Source organism: Bubalus bubalis, chromosome 4 (assembly GCF_019923935.1).
Source record: "Bubalus bubalis isolate 160015118507 breed Murrah chromosome 4, NDDB_SH_1, whole genome shotgun sequence".
Taxonomy (NCBI): domain Eukaryota; kingdom Metazoa; phylum Chordata; class Mammalia; order Artiodactyla; family Bovidae; genus Bubalus; species Bubalus bubalis.
This window is the reverse complement of record NC_059160.1, coordinates 114,966,779-114,988,286: the sequence shown is the minus strand read 5'-3', so window position 1 is coordinate 114,988,286 and position 21,508 is coordinate 114,966,779. Positions and strand designations below refer to the sequence as shown.

At 41.6% G+C, this 21,508-nt stretch overlaps 1 protein-coding gene across 4 annotated transcripts in view; it reads left to right on the top strand.

The window, feature by feature from the left end:
• Positions 1–21,508, top strand: part of GLIPR1 (GLI pathogenesis related 1) — a 67,765-nt gene that overhangs the window by 44,223 nt on the left and 2,034 nt on the right. For 3 of the 4 annotated variants that reach the window (XM_025284436.3, XM_044941930.1, XM_025284437.3), the window contains 2 exons: positions 1,131–1,243; positions 19,117–19,202. In XM_025284436.3, coding sequence (XP_025140221.3) covers positions 1,131–1,243; positions 19,117–19,202 — 199 coding nt within the window. The remainder of the gene's footprint in view (positions 1–1,130; positions 1,244–19,116; positions 19,203–21,508) is intronic. The other variant, XM_044941931.2, reaches the window with a different exon arrangement.

Here is a 21,508-nt window from a genome sequence, read left to right as displayed (position 1 = left end):
TCTTTCTTTCTTTCTCGCATGCTCTCCCTTACACGTATACCCCTGGTCATCTGATGGGCATCTCAGGAGCAACAGGAGCTGAACACAACCCCTTGTCCCTGTTCCTACCTACCTCCTTCTTCACTAATTTTCCTCCTCTTGGTAAATGTTGATTTTTGTCCTCCCCTCTTACCCAACTCTCAATGCAAAAGCAAATTCTTCAGCTTTACCTAGAAGATGAAGCATGTGTGGTGTGTTTTGCTAAGCAAGCATCAGTCGTGGCCGACTCTTTGCAGCCCTGTGGACTGCCAGGCTTCTCTGTCTATGGGGATTTTCCAGGCAAGAATACTGGAATGGGTTGCCTGCCGTGCCCTCATCCAGGGGATCTTTCCGACGCAGGGATCTCCTTGCATTGGCAGTAGGTCCACCTGGTGAACCTGGTTAATTCCAGGAAGCCCCACTACCGGCAGCCAAGTGGGAGTCACCATCTGCTCTCTCCAGGGCCAGTGAAGCAGCCTCCCAAACCCCCCTGCTCTTTTCGCCCTTGTTCTTCTCTGTCCCTTTAGTATGTGACAGCCAGCGGGCCTTCCTGAGACTTGGTAAAGGGCTGTCCCTCCCTCCACTGCAAGACTTCCCAGGCGCTGCCCCTGTCTCTGACCTCGCAGCCTGCCGCTCGCCCCAGCCTTAGTCCTGCCGCCCTTGCATGCCAGCAGACTCGGTCTCAGGGCCTCTGCCCCTAGGGCTCCCGCTGCACCGTCTGCTCCTCCTCCAGCCTTTAGTTCTCCTGAGCTGCCTCTTCCCCACTCAGGCCTCAGCTCAAAGGCCTCCTCCACACTCCAGAGACAGCTTCCCTGCAGGGGAGGCCCCTTCCTCCCCAGCAGTCACACTCTATCCTGTTATCCTGCTTTATTTCCTCATTGCACTAGCTGTCAGAATGCCTTACTGTTTATGTTTATTTCACGCACGCGTACATGCACACACACAGGCACGATTTGTTTCCAACCAAATTCTGACTGAATAACACTTCCCTGGTAGGAACTGCTTTCTCTCACTAGAGTTACTGTACCTCACCATGTTTAGGAAGGCCTAATCATACTTCCGTGTTCATTTTATCGTCTGTCTTCTTCACATCAGTCCGTGTTTTCTTTCAGGTTGTCTGGGCAGACAGTTACAAAGTTGGCTGTGCAGTACACTTTTGTCCTCGAGTTTCTGGCTTCGAAGCTCTTCTCAATGGAGCACATTTTATATGCAACTACGGACCAGCGTAAGTGCTGACATTTATTACTTTGTGGAGAAAAGAACTATTTTAGAAGTATTTATCCTCATTAAATAGATACAGAAAATAGATTTGGATAATATAATAAAGCGTAAAAGAGAAAATGAATGTTACCCATTAATTCCTCTGTCTAATTTTCTTTGTATGTTTGCTTGTGGGTGTGTGTATACACACCTTTATAAACACTACGTAAGTGCACACACACAGAGACACATATGTATAAGGGTAGCAAGACTAAAATGTTTTCAGGGACATAGATTAATTGGATATGGTAATAATACCACAAGATGGGAAGATGTTCTTTAATGTTCTACTATATTAATTTATTATAAATTTCTCAAAACAAACAAAAAAAAAAACCCCGCTCTGAATTGAACTCCTCAATCTGTATAACTTATTCACTTACTTTTGACAGTTTCATTTTTGAAAGACATAATTTTTCTCCTTTTGAAAAATGGGAAGACATATGACATCTCCCCCAACTTCCTTTAAATGTATATATGTGTTCTTTTGCATCATATACAAACTTAGAAAACAGAGACCATAAAGGAAATACATGCTTTTCTAGTTTTTACTTACAATTATGTATGCACATTTTCCATGGCATTAAAGTTTTTTAAAGGATTACAGTAATTAAAAACAATGAGGTAATAATTGTATAAAGCTTACCGTGTGCTAAGCGCTGTTTTAAGCACTTCACCTATATTAAAGGTATTATCTTTGTACAGAGTCTGTGATATAGGTTCTACTCTTACCCCTGTTTTGTAGATAAACAGCTGAGGCCCTGAAACAGTGACTGGCCTGCACAGTTAGTGAATGTCAGAGCTGGACTGTGACTTGGGAGCTCTGGCTCCAGAGTCTGTTTTCTTGTTAGGAACAGCTCACCTTATTGAAGAGCGGAGATTGTTCCCTGTGTTTTCTTTTACTTGTTTATTTATTTTTATTGAAGTCTAGTTGATTTACATTATTGTGTTAGTTTTAGGTATACAGCACATTCAGTTCTATGTATATGCATATTTTCTTTTTCAAATTCTTTTCCCTTATAGAGAGAGATATATAAATAATATTGAGTATAGTCCATGTGCTGTACAATAGGTCTTGGTTGATTGTCTATTTTATATGTATTATTATATGTATTATATCTATGTAATATCTATTTTATGTTTTATATGTAGTAGTCTCTATGTGTCAGTCCCAAACTCTTAATTTATCCCTCCTCCATCCCTTTCCCTTTGGTGGCTATAAGGTTATTTTCTATATCTTTGGGTCTATTTCTGTTTTGTGTAAATAAGTACCATTCTTTTTATTCCACATATAAGTGATATCACATGACATTTGTCTTTGTCTGGCTTACTTTGCTTAGTGTGATAATCTCCAGGTCCATCCCTGTTGCTGCAAATAGCATTATTTCATTCTTTTTTTATGACTGAGTAATAATCTAGAGGTTGGTTCATGTCTTGGTTATTGTAGATAGTAATGCTATGAACATTAGGGTGCATGCGTCTTTTTGAATTAGAATTTTCTTGGGTTATATGCCCTGGAGTGGGATTGCAGGATCAAATGGCAACTCTACTTCTAGTCTTCCAATCAAATCTCCATACTGTTCTCCACAGTGGCTGTACCAACCCACATTCTCACCAACAGTGTAGGAGGGTTACTTTTTCCCTACAACCTCTCCAATCTTTATTATTGGTAGACATTTTATGATGGCCATTCTGACTGGTGTGAAGTGACAATTTCTCAGATACAAACGTGTTGAGCATTTGCATGTGATATTGAGTATCTTTTCATGTGCCATTTGGCCATCTGTATGTCTTCTTTGGAGAAATGTTTATTTAGATCTTCTGCCCATTTTTTAATTGGGTTGTTGGTTTGGTTGGTTGGTTGGTTGGTTTTTATACTGAGTTGTATGAACTGTTTCTTTATTTTTGAAATTAATCCCTTGTCAGATCCATCATTTGCAATTATTTTCTCCTATTCCATAGGTTGTCTTTCTGTTTATGGTTTGCTCTGCAGACGTTTTTGGGTGTCCCCTGAGGAGGTGCGGGTCAGCAGTGGACTGCTGCAGGGCAGGGGCTCTGGGTGCAGCAGACCTGGGTATGGCATAAGCCCTCTTGGAGGAGGTCACCATTAACCCACCATAGAGCTGCCAGAACTTACACAGGACTGGGAAACAGACTCTGGGAGAGCAGAAGCAGAACCTTGTGCACACCAGGACCCATGAGAAAGGAGCAGTGACCCCACAAGAGACTGACCCAGACTTGCCCGTGAGTGTCCAGGAGTCTCTGGCGGAGGCGTGGGTCGGCGGTGGCCTGCTGCAGGGCTGGGGGCACTGAGTGTAGCAGTGCCTGCATGGGACCTTCTGAAGGAGGTCACCATTATCTTCATTATCTCCATCAGAGTTTGGCCTCAGGTCAAATAACAAGGAGGGAACACAGCCCCACCCTTCAATAGAAAATTGGATTAAAGATTTACTGAGTGTGCCCTACCCATCAGAACAAGACCCAGTTTCCCCCTCAGTCAGTCTCTCCCATCAGGGAGCTTCCATGAGCCTCTTATCCTCTCCATCAGAGGGCAGAGAGACTGAACACCACAATCACAGAAAACTAACCAATCTGATCACATGGACCACAGCCTTGTCTAACTCAATGAAACTATGAGCCATGCCATGTAAGGCCACCCAAGATGGACAGGTCATGGTGGAGAGTTCTGACAAAACTTGGTCCAATGGAGAAGGGAATGGCAAACCACTTCAGTATTCTTGCATTGAGAACCCCATGAACAGTATGAAAAGGCAAAAAGATAGGATACTGAAAGATGAACTCCTGAGGTCAGTAGGTATCCAATATGCAACTGGAGATCTCTGGAGCACTAACTCCAGAAAGAATGAAGAGACAGAGCCAAAGAAAAAACACCCAGTTGTGGATGTGATTGGTGATGAAAATAAGTCCGATACTGTAAAGAGCAATATTAAATACGAACATGGAATGTTAGGTCCATGTGTCATGCGAGTATATGTTCCTCGGTTCTTTGTCTCATCACAACAAAGATTTGGAGCGACGGACATGAAAGCCCTCGGCACGTCACAGCTCTCAGGTCTTGGACAAACCGTGCTACAGCTCTTAGGCAAATCAGTGCTACAGCTCCATTTTATTTAGAAGATAGCAGGAGAATCCATCCTCAAAGCGTGAGGTCATGCCAACTCAAAGACTCAAAGAGAAGAGAGTGGAGGAGCGCAGGGGGCAGGAGGGGGGAGAGAGAGAGAGTGAGAGAGGCAGAGAGAGAGAAAGAGCGCATGCACGTGGGAGAGAGAGAGAGAGAGCGCTCTGGCTCCTCCTTTTATATGTTTTTTCCTCCACCTGGACCTGCCCTATGCAAATTGGGCTTAGCCAGGAGTGCTGTTTGTTCTGCCTGAAGTCTTCACTCTGGTCCTCTGACCTTCCTTTGACCTTCCTTGTCTTTTAGCCACCGCCATTTTGGACTCCTTTTCCCTATTCTACCTACCTAACGCATGAATCATGGCATATTGGAAGTGGTCAAACAAGAGATGGCAGGAGTGAACATCGACATTTTAGGAATCAGAGAAATAAAATGGACTAGAATGGCTGAATTTAACTCAGATGACCATAATATCTACTACTGTGGGACAGAATCCCTTAGAAGAAATGCAGTACCCATCATAGTCAACAAGAGTCCAAAATGCAGTAGTTGGATGCAATCTCAAAAACGACAGAATGATCTCTTTTCATTTCCAAGGCAAACCATTCAACATCATGGTAAACCAAGTCTATGCCCTGACCAATAAAGATGAAGAAGCTGAAGTTGAACGGTTCTGTGAAGACCTACAAGACCTTCTAGAACTAACACCCAAATAAGATGTCCTTTTCATTATAGGGGACTAGAATGCAAAAGTAGGAAGTTAAGAAATACCTGGAGCAATGGGAAAGTTTGGCCTTGGAGTACAGAATGAAGCAGGGCAAAGGCTATCAGAGTTTTACCAAGAGAATGCACTGGTCACAGCAAACACCGTCTTCCAAAAACATAAGAGAAACTCTACACATGGACATCACCAGGTGGTCAACACCAAAATCAGATTGATTATATTCTTTGCAGCCAAAGTTGGAGAAGCTCTATACAGTCAGCAAAAACAAGACCGGGAGCTGACTGTGGCTCAGATCATGAACTCCTTATTGCAAATTCAGACTTAAATTGAAGAAAGTAGGGAAAACCACTAGGCCATTCAGGTATGACCTAAATCAAATCCCTTACGACTAAACAGTGGAAGTGACAAATAGATTCAAGGGATTAGATCTGATAGACAGAGTTCCTGAAGAGCTATGGATGAAGGTTCATAACATTGTACAGGAGGCAGTGATCAAACCCATCCCCAAGAAAAAGAAATGCAAAAAGGCAAAATGGTTATTATACTGCATTTGCCATTTTGTCTGAGGAAGCCTTACAACCAGCTATGAAAACAAGAGAAGCAAAATGAAAAGGAGAAAAAGAAAGAATGCCCATTTGAATGCAGTGTTCCAAAGGATAGCAAGGAGAGATAAGAAAGCCTTCCTCAGTGATCAATGCAAAGAAATAGAGGAAAACAATAGAATGGGAAAGACTAGAGATCTCTTCAAGAAAATTAGAGATACCAAGGGAACATTTCATGCAAAGATGGGCACAATAAAGATACAAATGGCATGGACCTAACTTAAAAAGAAGATATTAAGAAGAGATGGCAAGAATACACAGAAGAACTATACAAAAAAGATCTTCACGACCCAGATAATCATGATGGTGTGATCACTCACCTAGAACCAGACATCCTGGAATGCGAAGTCAAGTGGGCCTTAGAAAGCATCACTATGAACAAAGCTAGTGGAGGTGATGGAATTCTAGTTGAGCTATTTCAAATCCTAAAAGATGATGCTGTGAAAGTGCTGCACTCAATATGCAAATTTGGAAAACTCAGCAGTGGCCACAGGACTAGAAAAGGTCAGTTTTCATTGCTATCCCAGAGAAAGGCAATGCCAAAGAATGCTCAAACTACCACACAATTGCACTCCTCTCACACACTAGTAAAGTAATGCTCAAAATTCTCCAAGCTAGGCTTCAACAGTACATGAACCGTGAACTTCCAGATGTTTAAGCTGGTTTTAGAAAAGGCAGAGAAACCAGAGATCAAATTAACAACATCCATTGAATCATCAAAAAAGCAAGAGAGTTCCAGAAAAATATCTACTTCTGTTTATTGACTATGCCAAAGCCTTTGACTGTGTGGATCACTAAAAACTGTGAAAAATTCTTAAAGAGATAGGAATAGCAGACCACCTGACCTGCCTCCTGAGAAATCTGTATGCAGGTCAAGAAGCAACAGTTAGAACTGGACATGGAACAACAGACTGGTTCCAAATCAGGAAAGGAGTATGTCAAGGCTGTATATTGTCACCCTGCTTATATAACTCATATGCAGAGTACATCATGAGAAATGCTGGGGACAATAAAGCACAAGCTAGAATCAAGATTTCCAGGAGAAATGTCAATAACCTCAAACATGCAGATGACACCACTCTTATGGCAGAAAGCAAAGAAGAACTAAAGAGCCTCTTGATGAAAGTGAAAGAAAAATAAAAGCAAAAATAAACAAATGGGACCTAATTAAAATTAAAAGCTTCTGCACAACAAAGGAAACTATAAGCAAGGTGAAAAGACAGCCTTCAGAATGGGAGAAAATAATAGCAAACAAAGCAACAGATAAAAAATTTATCTCAAAAATATACAAGGAACTCCTGCAGCTCAACTCCAGAAAAATAAATGGCCCAATCAAAAAGTGGGCCAAAGAACTAAACAGATATTTCTCCAAAGAAGACATACAGATGTCTAACAAACATATGAAAAGATGCTCAACATCACTCATGATCAGAGAAATGCAAATCAAAACCACAATGAGGTACCATTTCACGCCAGTCAGAATGGCTGCGATCCAAAAGTCTACAAGCAATAAATGCTGGAGAGGGTGTGGAGAAAAGGGAACCCTCTTACACTGTTGGTGGGAATGCAAACTAGTACAGCCACTATGGAGAACAGTGTGGAGATTTCCTACAAAACTGGAAATAGAACCGTCATATGACTCAGCAATCCCACTGCTGGGCATACACACCGAGGAAACCAGAATTGAAAGAGACACGTTTATCCCAATGTTCATCGCAGCACTATTTATAATAGCCAGGACATGGAAGCAACCTAGATGTCCATCAGCAGACGAATGGATAAGAAAGCTGTGGTACATATACACAATGGAGTATTACTCAGCCATTAAAAAGAATACATTTGAATCAGTTCTAATGAGGTGGATGAAACTGGAGCCTATTATACAGAGTGAAGTAAGCCAGAAAGAAAAACACCAATACAGTATACTAACGCATATATATGGAATTTAGAAACATGGTAATGACAACCCTGTATGCAAGACAGCAAAAGAGACACAGATGTATAGAACAGTCTTTTGGACTCTGTGGGAGAGGGCGAGGGTGGGATGATTTGGGAGAATGGCATTGAAACATGTATAATATCATATGTGAAACGAATCGCCAGACCAGATTTGATGCATGATACAGGATGCTCAGGGCTGGTGCACTGGGATGACCCAGAGGGATGGAATGGGGAGGGAGGTGGGAGGGGGGTTCAGGATGGGGAACACGTGTACACCCGTGGCAGATTCATGTTGATGTATGGCAAAAGCAATACAATATTGTAAAGTAATTAGCCTCCAATTAAAATAAATAAGTTTATATTTTAAAAAAAGAAAAAAAAAGTGAAAGAGGAGAGTGAAAATGTTGGCTTAAAGCTAAACATTCAGAAAACTAAGATCATGGCATCTGGTCGCATCACTTCATGGCACATAGATGGGGAAACAGTGACAGACTTTATTTTGGGGGGCTCCAAAATCACTGCAGATGGTGATTGCAGCCATGAAATTAAAAGACGCTTACTCCTTGGAAGAAAAGGACCAACCTAGATAGCTTATTAAAAAGCAAAGACATTACTTTGCCAACAAAGGTCTTTCTAGTCAAAGCTATGGTTTTTCCAGTAGTCATGTACGGATGTGAGAGTTGGACTACAAAGAAAGCTGAGCGCCAAAGAATTGATGCTTTTGAACTATGGTTTTGGAGAAGACTTTTGAGGCAGCAGAGATCCAACCAGTCCATCCTAAAGGAAATCAGTCCTGAATATTCACTGGATGGACTGATACTAAAGCTGAAACTTCAATACTTTGGCCACCTGATGCAAAGAACTGACTTTACTGGAAAAGACCCTGATGCTGGGAGAGACTGAAGGCAGGAGGAGAAAGGGATGACACAGGATGAGATGGTTGGATGGAACTCAATGGAGTTTACTCAAACTCAATGGAGATGAGTTTGAGTAAACTCCGGGAGTTGGTGATGGACAGGGAGGCCTGGTGTGCTGTGGTTTATGGGGTCACAAAGAGTCAGACACGACTGAGCAACTGAACTGAACTGATGCAGAAATTTTTAATTAGGTCCCACTTGTTTATTTAATTTCATTTACCCTAGGAGACCGATCCAAAAACATCTTGCTGCAATTTATGTCATATTGTTCTGCTTATGTTTTCCTCTAGGAGTTTTATAGTATCCCATCCTATATTTAGGTCATCTCTGTATTTTCTTTTCATGGATGATGCACAGTCTTATAAAAATCTTTGGTCATATCTGTTTCCTTCAGTTCCTAGAAATGATACTACTAGGTAAAAGTGTGATCATTTTTATGTTTTGTAAAATTACATATTGCCAAATATCCTCTACCATTATTACACCAATTTATACTTCCTTGTCAGTACTGGATATACTTTTTCAGGATCTTCTCAATTGTTATAAAATGATATTGCATGTTTTCTTTTGTATCTTTGCTTCCTAGTGATCTTCATTTTTCACCTGATTGCCTACTTAGATTTCTTCTTTTGTGAATCATATACTCTGCTCATATTTCTACTAGAATAATTTTGATTTCAAGTTTTTAACTCTTTGTCATAATATGACAATTTGTAATTTTTTGTCCTTGAATTTTGTTTGAATTTTACCAATCTGCAGGCCCCAGAAGACTTGTTATAGAAACCTCTCTCTCTGTCCCTGAAGTAATAGTCAGAAAATGTGTTGAATACTCTGAGCATGGGTGGAAATGCGGTGACCAAAATGGGTCTTGTTCAGAAAATAACAGATTTCACTTAAAGTCTTAGAGACAGAAAATGAGGGAAACCCAGGAAAAACTAGCCAAGCCATGAGTCAGTCAGTGGTAACCTTTCAGGACATTTGTATAGCTTAGTGTTTGGGATGTAGGCGCTTAAGACCACCCAACTTACTTCATTTACTATGTGACTTTGAATAAGTCACAGATATCTCTCTGAATCTATTTCCTAAGTAAAAGATCAATATAATAATGGCACCTACTGCTTAACAGTAGCTCTGAAAATTATATAAGAAAATTATGTAAATGCAATGACAGGCCATGGTGATTGAGAAGTATTCATAATTATTATCATTATAATTGTTGTTGTTCAGTTGCTCAGTTGTTTCCAACTCTTTGAGTGCCATGGACTGTATCATGCCAGGCTTCCCTGCCCTTCACTATCTCACAGAGTTTGCTCATGTCCATTGAGTCAATGATGCCATCCAACCATCTCATCCTCCGTCGCCCCCTTCTCCTCTTGCCTGCAATCTTTCCCAGCATCAGGGTCTTTTCCGATGAGTTGGCTCTTCACATCAGGTGGCCAAAGTATTGGAGCTTCAGCTTTAGCATCAGTGCTTCTGATGACTAATCAGGGTTGATTTCCTTTAGCATGGACTGGTTTGATCTCCTTGCAGTCCAAGGGACTCTCAAGAGTTCTCCTACACCACAGTTTGAAAACATCAATTCTTCAGTGCTCAGCTTTCTTTATGGTCCGACTCACACATCCATACATGATAACTGGAAAAACCATAGCTATGACTATAGGGACCTTTGTCGGCAAAGTAATGTCTCTGCTTTTTAATATAACATCTAGGTTTGTCATAGCTTTTCTTCCAGGGAGCAAGCATCTTTTAATTTTGTGTCTGAAGTCACTGTCTGCAGTGGTTTTGAAGCCTAGAAAATAAAGTCTGTCACTGTTTTCATTTTTTCCCAATCCATTTGTCATGAAGTGATGGGATCGGATGCCATGATCTTCATTTTTTGAATGTTGAGCTTTAAGGCAGCTTTTCACTCTCCTCTTTTTCCTTCATCAAGAGGCTCTTTAGTTCCTCTTTTCTTTCTGCCATTAGAGTGATGTCATCTGCATATCTGAGGTTATTGATATTTCTCCCAGCAATCTTCATTCCAGCTTGAGCTTCATATAGCACAGCATTTCTCATAATGTACACAGTCTTTAAGTTAAATAAGCAGGGTGACAATATACAGCCTTGACATACTCCTTTCCCAATTTTGAACCAGTCCATTGTTCCATGTCCAGTTCTAACTGTTGCTTCTTGACCTGCATATAGGTTTCTCAGGAGGCAGGTAAGGTGGTCTGGTATTACCATCTTTAGAATTTTCCACAGTTTTAAGTGATCCACATAGTCAAAGGCTTTAGCATAGTCAATGAAGCAGAAGTAGATGTTTTTCTGGGACTGCTTTGTTTTTCTATGATCCAAAAGATGTTGGCAACTTGTTCTCTGATTCCTCTGCTTTTTCTAAATCCAGCTTGAACATCTGGAAGTTCATGGTTCATATACTGCTGAAGCCTAGCTTGAAGGATTTTGAGCATTACCTTGCTAGCCTGTGAAATGAGTGCAATTGTGCTATAGTTTGAGCATTCTTTGGCATTGTCCTTCTTTGGGATTGGAATGAAAACTGACCTTTTCCAGTCCTGTGGCCACTGCTGAGTTTTCCAAATTTGCTGGCAAGTTGAGTGCAGCACTTTCACAGCATCACCTTTTAGGATTTGAAATAGCTCAGCTAGAATTCCATCACCTCCACTAGACTGTTCATAGTGATGCTTTCTAAGGCCCACTTGACTTCATACTCCTGGATGTCTGGCTCTAGGTGACACCATCATGGTTATTTGATCATTAAGACCTTTTTTGCACAGTTCTTCTATGTATTCTTACCATCACCTCTTCTTAATATCTTCTGCTTCTGGTAGGTTCATACCATTTCTGCCCTTTATTGTGCCCATCTTTGCATGAAATGTTCCCTTGGTATCTCTAATTTTCTTGAAGAGATCTCTAGTCTTTCCCATTCTGTTGTTTTCCTCTATTTCTTTACATTGATCACTTAGAATGACTTTCTTATCTCTCCCTGTTATTCTTTGCAACTCTGCATTCAGATGGGTATATCTTTCCTTTCCTTAGTTGCCTTTCACTTCTCTTCTTTTCTCAGCTATTTTTAAGTTCTCCTTAGACAACTATTTTGCCCTTTTGCATTTCTTAGGGATGGTTTTGATCACTGCTTCCTGTACAATGTTATGAACCTCCATCCATAGCTCTTCAGGTGCTCTGTTTATCAGATCAAATCCCTTGAATCTATTTGTCACTTCTACTGTATAATCATAAGGAATTTGACTTAGGTCATACCTGAATGGTCTAGTGGTTTTCCCTACTTTCTTCAAGTCTGAATTTGGCAATAAGAAGTTCATGATCTGAGCCACAGTCAGCTCCCAGTTTTGTTTTTGCTGACTGTATAGAGCTTCTCCATCTTCAGGTACAAAGAATATAATCAATCTGATTCTGGTTTTGACCATCTGGTGATGTCCATGTGTACAGTCTTCTCTTGTGTTGTTGGAAGAGGGTGTTTGCTATGACCAGTGCATTCTCTTAGCAAAACTGTTGGTCTTGTTACTTCAGGTATTTCTTGACTGAGAAGGACATATTTTTTTGATGTTAGTTCTAGAAGGTCTTGTAGGTCTTCATAGCATCGTTCAACTTCAGCTTCTTTGACACTAGTGGTTGGGGCATAGAGTTGTATTACTGGGATTTTGAATGACTTGCCTAGGAAACAAACAGAGATCATTCTGTCATTTTGAGATTGCACCCAAGTACTGCATTTTGGATTCTTTTGTTGAATATGAGGGCTAATCCATTTCTTCTAAGGAATTCTTGCCCACAGTAATAGATATAATGGTCATCTGAATCAAATTCATCCATTTCTGTCCTTTTTAGCTCACTGATTCCTAAAATGTCGATGTTCACTCTTGCCATCTCCTGTTTGACTACTTGCAATTCACCTTGATTCATGGACCTGACATTCCAGGTTCCTATGCAGTATTGCTCTTTACAGCAATGGACTTTACTTCCATCACCAGTCACATCCACAACTGGGCGTTGTTTCTGCTTTCGCTCAGACTTTCATTCCTTCTGGAGCTATTTCTCCCGCTCTTCTCCAGTAGCCTATGGGCACACAACCCGGGAAGTTCATTTTTCAGCATCATCTCTTTTGCCTTTTCATACTGTTCATGGGGTTCTCAGGGCAAGAATACTGAAGATGTTTGCCATTCCCTTCCCCAGTGGACCACATTTTGTTGGAACTCTCCACTATGACCCATCCATCTTGGGTTGCTCTACACAGCATGACTTGCAGTTTCATTAAGTTACACAAAGTTGTGATCCATGTGATCATTTTGGCTAGTTTTCTGTGATTGTGGTTTTCATTCTGTCTGCCCTCTGATGGATGAAGATAAGAGGCTTCTGGAAGCTTCCTGATGGGAGGAACTGGCTGTGGGGAAAACTGGGTCTTGCTCTGGTGAGCAAGGCCAGGCTCAGTAAGTCTTTAACCCAGTTTTCATGCTGATAGTTGGGGCGTGTTCCCTCCCTGTATTTGAGCTGAGTCAAAAGTATGGTAGGGGTAATGGTGACCTCCTCCAAAAGGTCATGCCCTCTTGCTGCGCCTCCCAGAACTGTTGCTGCCAGTGCCCCTGACCCCGAGGCAGGCCACGTCAGCCCAGGCCTCCACTGGAGACTCTCAAACACTCACAGGCAAGAATGGCTCAGTCACTTGTGGGGTCCCTCCTCCTTTTTCCTGAGTCCTGGTGTGCACAGGTTTTGCTTTTGCCTCCAGGAGTCTTGCTTTCCCTAGTCTTGTGGAAGCTCCATAATCAAATCCCACTGACCTTCAAAGTCAGATCCCCGGGAGATTCTCAGTCCCTTTGCAGGATCCCCAGATTGAGAAGTCTGTTTTGGGGCCTAGAACTTTCACAACACAGTGAGAACTTCTTTGACATAATTGTTCTCCATTTTATGGGTCATCTGCCTGACAGCTTTATAGGGGGACTAACGGCGACCTCCTTCAAGAGGACTCATGCCACACACCGCACCTCCCAGGATTGCTGCTGCCAGAGCCCCTGTCCCTATGAAAGGCCACTGCTGACCTGTGCCTCCTCAGGAGACACTCCAGGGCAGGTCTGCTGCTCATTTCCCTGGGTCCTGGTATGCACAAGGTTTTGTTTGTGCCCTCACCCCCCCACCAAGCATCTCTGGTGGGAATGAGATTTGATTTTAAATGTAACTGTGCCCCCCCACCCCCCACTGTCTTGTTGCGGCTTTTTCTTTGCCCTTTAATGTGGTGTATATTTTGGGGTGGGTTCCAACGTTCTCCTGTTGATGATTCTTTGGCAACTAGTTGTGATTCTGGTGTTCGCGCAAGAGAAGAGAAGGCACACGTCCTTCTACTCCGCCATTAGTATCATCCTGCTGAAGCAGCTTCTTTGTCTTTGGGTGTGGGATAATTTTTTAGTGGGTTCCAGGTCCTCCTGTCAATGGTTGTTCAGCTAGTTGCAATTTTGTTGTTTTCGCAGGAGGAGAGATGAATGCATGTCCTTAATAATAAGGTACAAAAGTGAGTTCTCTTGGTTTCAACTCACTTTTGTTGATTTCAGAGATATAAACAATACTAAGTTGTAAAACTTGTAAGCAAATTCATATTTGGGCTTCCCTGGTGGCTCAGATGGTGAAGAATTTGCCTGCAGTGTGGAAGACCTGGGTTCACTCTCTGGGTTGGGAAGATACCCTGGAGAAGGGCATGGCAACCCATGCCAGTATTCTTTCCTGGAGAATCTCCATGGGCAGAGGAGCCTGGTGGGATACAGTCCACGTGGTTGCAAAGAGTTGGACATGACTAAGCACAGCACATTACACAATGTTTCTATGAACACTGAGTAACATTCATTCATACAAATAAAAGCATATATTCATTCAATTATTCAATAAATATTTGTTCACTCAACTTCATAGGACAACAAGCCAGACACAGTCCCTGCCCCTTTGGAGTTTATTGTCTGTGGCATTCAGACAATAAAGGTACAGAAAAATAACTGCATGATGATAGGAGCCATGCTGGAAATAGAAATAATGCTGTAATTGACACTATGAGTAGGCAGGGCCCTTGTTTGAGATAAAATGCTCAGGGAAGGGCTTTCTGCGACATATTTAAGCTTAGGCGTGAAGAGTGAGAAGGAACCAGACATGTGAAGAATCTCAGAAACAGTTAGATATTCAGTTGTGAAAACAAAAGACCAGGTCCTGTGGAAAGGATGACAGAACAGACAGAACAGACAGAAGACCAGGGTGCTTGGACCGTGAATGAGATGAAGCTGGGGGAGGAGGGAGCACAGATCACCCAGGGCCTTGTAGGCCACTGCAGGTTCACTTGACCCACCTCACAAGCTGAAGCCATCCAGGTATTTTAAGCAGAAGGTGGCAAGACTTGCCTTAAATTTGGTGCTCACTGGGCAGGCCTGTGGGGAAAGGATTGGAAGGTGAGTGGAGGGGAGCCCAGGGACCAGTGAAGAGGGTCCTCGTGTCCGTCTGAGCCTGTTTTTCCTTCTCTACACAAGAACTTCCATGTAATTCTGAAAAGTCGAGTCCCTCCCCAGTGTTTCTGAAATTCCCTCAGAATGGGCTCTGGGCAGTTAGTTCTCCAGTCCTGCAGCACTCAGCTCTGGAGTCCTGCCCTCGGCTTGCTTCCACTGCCTCGGCCCGTGCTGACTCCTCCCCTCCCGGTCACCTCGGGTCTCCCTGATCTGCAGCATCCTGAACACAGACTCTTCTTCGTCAAGTGGGCCCCACCTCCACGCAGATGGCTGAAGAGACGATTATACCACAGAAGTGGAAACAACCGCTTCCATAAGCAGACGGTACAGGAGCCAGTATACTTTGGCCATCACTGCCTTGGGGACTGTTACTCATCTCTAAGCTTTTCTTTATAAAGATCTTTCGTTTCTCTTCACCAGAGTCCTGGGCCCCCTAACCCTCAGGCAACCAGATGAACACTGAAACCTCCTACTTTTCCTTTGGGCAGAATACTTAGGCTCCCTTGTCTCTCTTTATAAAATTTTACTTTATTGAAGCATAGTTGATTTACAGTGTTGTACTAGTTTCCGGTATACAGCAGTGATTCCGTTGTTCAGCCGCTAAGTCATGTCTGACTCTTGCAGCCCCGTGGTCTGCAGCCTGCTACGTTCTTCTGTCTATGGGGTTTTCCAGGCAAAAAATACTGGAGTGGGTTGCCATTTCCTTCTCCCAGGAATCTTCCTGACCCAGGGATTGAACCTACATCTCCCACACTGGCAGGCAGATTCTTTACCACTGAGCCACCAGGGAAGCCCAATGCAATTATACATATAGAATAGTTTGATTTGCTAATCCCAAACTCCTAATCCATCCCTCCCCGACCTTATCCTTTGGCAGCCGCAAGTTTGTTCTCTATATTTGTTTCTGTTTTATAGATAAATTTGTGTCATATTTTAGATTTCACATTTACATGATAGCATATGGTATTTGTCTTTCTTACTTCACCTAGTGTAATTATTAGGTCTATCTGTGTTGCTGCCAATAGCATTATTTCATTCTTTTTTATGGTCAGTTATATGCCATATATATATATATACACACACACATTAGGCTTATATTGGGCTTCCCTCATAGCTTAGTTGGTAAAGAATCTGCCTGCAGTGCAGGAGACCTGAGTTCAATTCCTGGGTCGGGAGGATGCCCTGGAGAAGGAAATGGCAACCCACTCATTTTCTTTCCTGGAGAATCCCATGGACAGAGGAGCCTGGCGGGCTACATACAGTCCATGGGGTCACAGAGTTGGACATGACTTAGGGACTAAATCACCACCATATTCCATATATATTTCCTTTACTTCACACCCTCTCCAGCATTTGTTATTTGTAGACACTTTAACGATGGCCATTCTGACCAATGTGAGGTGGTACTTCACTACAGTTTTGATTTACTTCTCTCTAGTAATTAGTAATGTTGAGCATCTTTTCATGTGCCTGTTGGCCATTTGCATGTCTTCTTTGGATTAATGTCTATTTAGATCTTCTATCCATTTTTTGATTGGTTTATTTGTTATTGAGCTGTATGAGCTATTTGTATATTTTAGAAATTAAGCCTTGTGGGTCACACCATTGGCACGTTTTCTCCCAATTCATAGGTTGTCTTTTCATTTTATCTGTGGTTTCCCTTTGCTGTGCAAAAGCTTGTAAGTTTGATTATTTTCTGTTCTGTTTATTTTTGCTTTTATTTCTATTGCATAGAGTCTGTAGGTCTCTTGGTCTTAATCATTGCCCTCTAGACAAAATCCAGGTCTTTGCAGAGCATGTTTTTCCCAGGTGAATTCTGCCATTTCACTGCAAGTCACAACTGCCTTACTTTTAGCTTGTTTTTGAAGTAGCAATTTTTTCCTCTTCTTAAGAGTACAGAATGCACAATTAAACAAAGTATGAAGTCGTATAAGTGATTGCATTAAAAACATTCCAGAACTTAACTCAAAGAGTGCTGTGCTTTTTAACAATGAAAGATAGCCCAAGGACTAATGTCTATTTTGGATATCTTCATAGTTGTTATCAGAACCTCTACTATATTCCTTAGACTATTTTCCACAGTGTAGAGTAAGCATGGGGCTAAATTTAATTTCTGAAACAATCTAAATTAACTTGGAACCAAAGAATTTGAACATGTATTTTTAGTTGGAATTGAGGTGTTAGTAAAAAGTAATGTCTCTAAAGGGGGGAGTTCTTATTTTCTTTGAAAATAAATGTATAGCATTAGAGGATAGGAGTCCATGAATTTGAATTAGAAAAAAGTTACATCTTTTTCACTAACTTCTATAGAAAATAATATTTTTTATGAATTAACATTCCAGTCATATCAGCAAGACTTATGACTGGACAGCACTACCTGTGTCTTTATAAATGTCAGATATGCTTGTATCACATTCTAGTTGTAGTTCTCTCAAAATACAGTGTGTATTCATCACTAAAATTACTGTTAATTATTAGACTCCCTGCTGTGCTGTGCAGGGAGTTGCGTCAGTAGTGTCCGACTCCTTGCGACCCCATGGATTATAGCCCACCAGGCTACTCTGTCCATGGGATTCTCCAGGAAAGAATACTGGAGTGGGTTGCCAGTTCCTTCTCCAGGGGATCTTCCTGGCCCAGGGATCAAACCCCCATCTCTTATGTCTCCTGCCCTGGCAGCGGGTTCTTTTCCACTAGAGCAACCTGGGATGCCAGACTCCTTGCTAGCTCTCATCTAATACACAGAGAAGTATGTTTGTATATCACAAGTATTTTTAACATGTTAATCATTATTTCAATTTAATTTCCTTACTTTGTAATCCTATGAATTTTATTTTAGCTACTTTAAAACTGTTTTGAGAAAGAACCTATAGGCTCCACCAGGCTGCCAAAGGGTCCATGACACAAAAAAAGTCAAGAACTCCTTTCCAAAAGCAGAGTTCCAAAAAAAAGCTTAGTGCAATGGCAAGTTCACTGAAATAAATGTACAGCCTCTCATCATTACTACTCCAAAGTTATTTATGGAGATGTAAATTGTTCGGATATTATTTTACTTTCTAAGCTGATCTTGGTCAGTTACTTAACAGAGTGTTAAGCCTCTAGCTATGGGGATTAAAAAAATTAGTATCTTCCCCATTGGGTTATTGTGAAGATTGATTCATTCAAGGACACTTCGAACAGTGCCTAGTACATGAGTATTCGGTAATTATTATGTTACCCGTGTCACATCTTTTATGTGAAAACAAATTGCACTTTAGGAACTCCCTCATAGCTCCTGTTATTTTCTTTTGGAAGACCCTCACCCCAGCCAAATGGCTCCTATCCAATAATAACCATGGAGGTTTGCTGGACTAAGAACAAAAATGTGGGTCATGAGAGCTTTTCTAAGATGGACAGTTTTATGGATGGCAGTGATCACACAGGCCAGACATTAACTAGAGGGAACATTTCTTTAAAATCAAACCTAGGTCTCATTGACTCTGATATCTGTACATTGTGGGGTTTGGTAACTTAATCTTTGAGCTGTGGTTTCCTTACCTGTAAAACAGAAATAAAAATAACTTTCTCCCCGAGTTGTCTCAGGAATTAACTGAGATGATTAAGACAAAGGTTCCTAAACACAGGCACTTAGAGTGAGTTTGGCAAATATTAGCAGGTTTCCATTTCTGCTTCCCTCTCTCCACTTCTCTCATCAATCTTCTGAATTTGTGGACTTCAATCCTAGGATTTAGCCAAAAAGAAGACAGCACTCAGTCATGTTTGACTCTTGTGATCTCATAAACCATAGCCCACCAGGCTCCTCTATCCATGGGATTCTCCAGGCAAGAATACTGGAGTGGGTTGCCATTTCCTTCTCCAGGGGATCTTCCCAATCCAGGAATTGAACCCATGTCTCCCACATTGCAGGCAGATGCTTTACCAACTGAGCTACGTGGAAAGTTCAGTGTTTAGCCAAGGACCATGATAAACTGCAATTGGCTGGTGGGGGGAGGGGGTAGAAAAACTTCCTAATGCATAGTTTTCTTCTTCTTCACAGAGGCAATTACCCAACCTGGCCATATAAAAAAGGATCCAGGTGCAGTGCCTGCCCCAGGAATGACAAATGTTTGGACAATCTCTGCAGTGAGTAAAAGGAACAATCTACTAATAATACAATGTGTTCAAAACTCTTGTAACTTTCTAGAGATCAGTCCTGAATATTCATTGGAATGACCGATGCTGAAGCTGAAACTCCAAAACTTTGGCCACCTGATGTGAAGAACTTATTCATTTGAAAAGACCCTGATGCTGGGAAAGATTCAAGGTGGGAGGAGACGACAGAGGATGAGATGGTTGGATGGTATCATCTACTCAATGGACATGAGTTTGAGTCAACTTCGGGAGTTGGTGATGGACAGGGAAGCCCGGTGTGCTGCAGTCCATGGGGTCACAGAGTCAGATACGACTGAGCAACTGAACTGAAGAATGAAAACATTTGTTTTATCCTAATAGCTCTTTTCAGGAAAAGGGGCATCAGGTAGCAATCAAAGCAATGACTTACTGTCCTAGGAATGATTATATGTTCAAGAGAAATTTAAAGAAGCAAATATCCTTTACAGTTAGCACTAATCAGAACAACAAATGACTGATTATGGGAAATTGTAGACCTAAGATTTGCTAATTTCAGCAATATAAAAATAATAACAAAGTTAACCAAAAGAATTCTGAATTGTGTTCAGGTAGAATTCTACCTGTCCAAAGCATTGAAGACTTAAATTTTCATCTATAGAACTGAATGAAATAAAAGCTGCAGTGTAGCACTTTTCACTAGTTCAGTTCAGTTCAGTCGCTCAGTCATGTCCGACTCTTTGCGACCCCATGAATTACAGCACGCCAGGCCTCCCTGTCCATCACCAACTCCCGGAGTTCACTCAAACTCATGTCCATCGAGTCGATGATGCCATCCAGCCATCTCATCCTCTGTCGTCCCCTTCTCCTCCTGCCCCCAATCCCTCCCAGCATCAGAGTCTTTTCCAATGAGTCAACTCTTCGCATGAGGTGGCCAAAGTACTGGAGTTTCAGCTTTAGCATCATTCCTTCCAAAGAACACCCAGGACTGATCTCCTTTAGAATGTCCAACCATCTGGTTGGATCTCCTTGCAGTCCAAGGGACTCTCAAGAGTCTTCAACACCACAGTTCAAAAGCATCAATTCTTCGGTGCTCAGCTTTCCTCACAGTCCAACTCTCACATCCATACATGACCACTGGAAAAACCACAGCCTTGACTAGACGGACCTTTGTTGGCAAAGTAATGTCTCTGCTTTTGAATATGCTATCCAGGTTGGTCATAACTTTCCTTCCAAGGAGTAAGCGTCTTTTAATTTCATGGCTGCAATCACCATCTGCAGTGATTTTGGAGCCCAGAAAAATAAAGTCTAACACTGTTTCCACTGTTTCCCCATCTATTTCCCATGAAGTGATGGGACCGGATGCTATGGTCTTTGTTTTCTGAATGTTGAGCTTTAAGCCAACTTTTTCACTCTCCTCTTTCACTTTCATCAAGAGGTTTTTTAGTTCCTCTTCACTTTCTGCCATAAGGGTGGTGTCATCTGCATATCTGAGGTTATTGATATTTCTCCCGGCAATCTTGATTCCAGCTTTCACTAGTAAGATAGCATTTAATGAGGAACAGTATAGAAGGTCAATGAAGGTAACTTTCCAAGGATGCTTTACATCACTTTAAAGTATTAATACACAGTTGGCCAAGAGTCCATTTATGTTTTCTGTTCCAGACACATTCCTTTCCATCTTAGTTTTTGTTCACTTTTTGAACGGGTGTGAAACGAAACATCAATCAAGCTATTACAGTTGTGTAAATTCTCTACTACTTTTGTGCTTTTATCTGTAACCAACTGAACCTCTCAGGGCTGCAGGACTGGCGTGGGGTGGTCGAAGCAGAAGAAGGCTGGAATGGACTGAGTTTAACAGCATACATTTTTGTTTGGCCAAAGTGTTCTATTGCTTACATGTCTTCAAAGTCCCTCCTAGGTCTAAAACTATAAAATTCTTTTCAACTGTTTGTTCCCTTCTTCCTGATTTGTATACATAAATTCTCATTTTCACTCCAGCCATATAGCAATACTTGACCACCTTTCTGAGCCAGTTATTTCTCTGCAGTTCAACCATTTTTTCTGAGAATCTGGAACAAGTGCCTGGCACACACTTTACAAATATTACCTACTATCCCCAAGTTCATCCTCCCTCTAATCTCAAATCTTGTTTGCTTTGGTATTCTGGTAGCATCTTTATGCCCAAAGTTTTAGATGTTTTTATGCTCTAACAATCCTCACAATGCTTCTTTAGAATCAGTGATGAGAACAGAAAATTATTTTAAATTATGTTGAGTAATTTTACTGTTGCTACTGGTTAACTGTCTTTCCCACTAGAC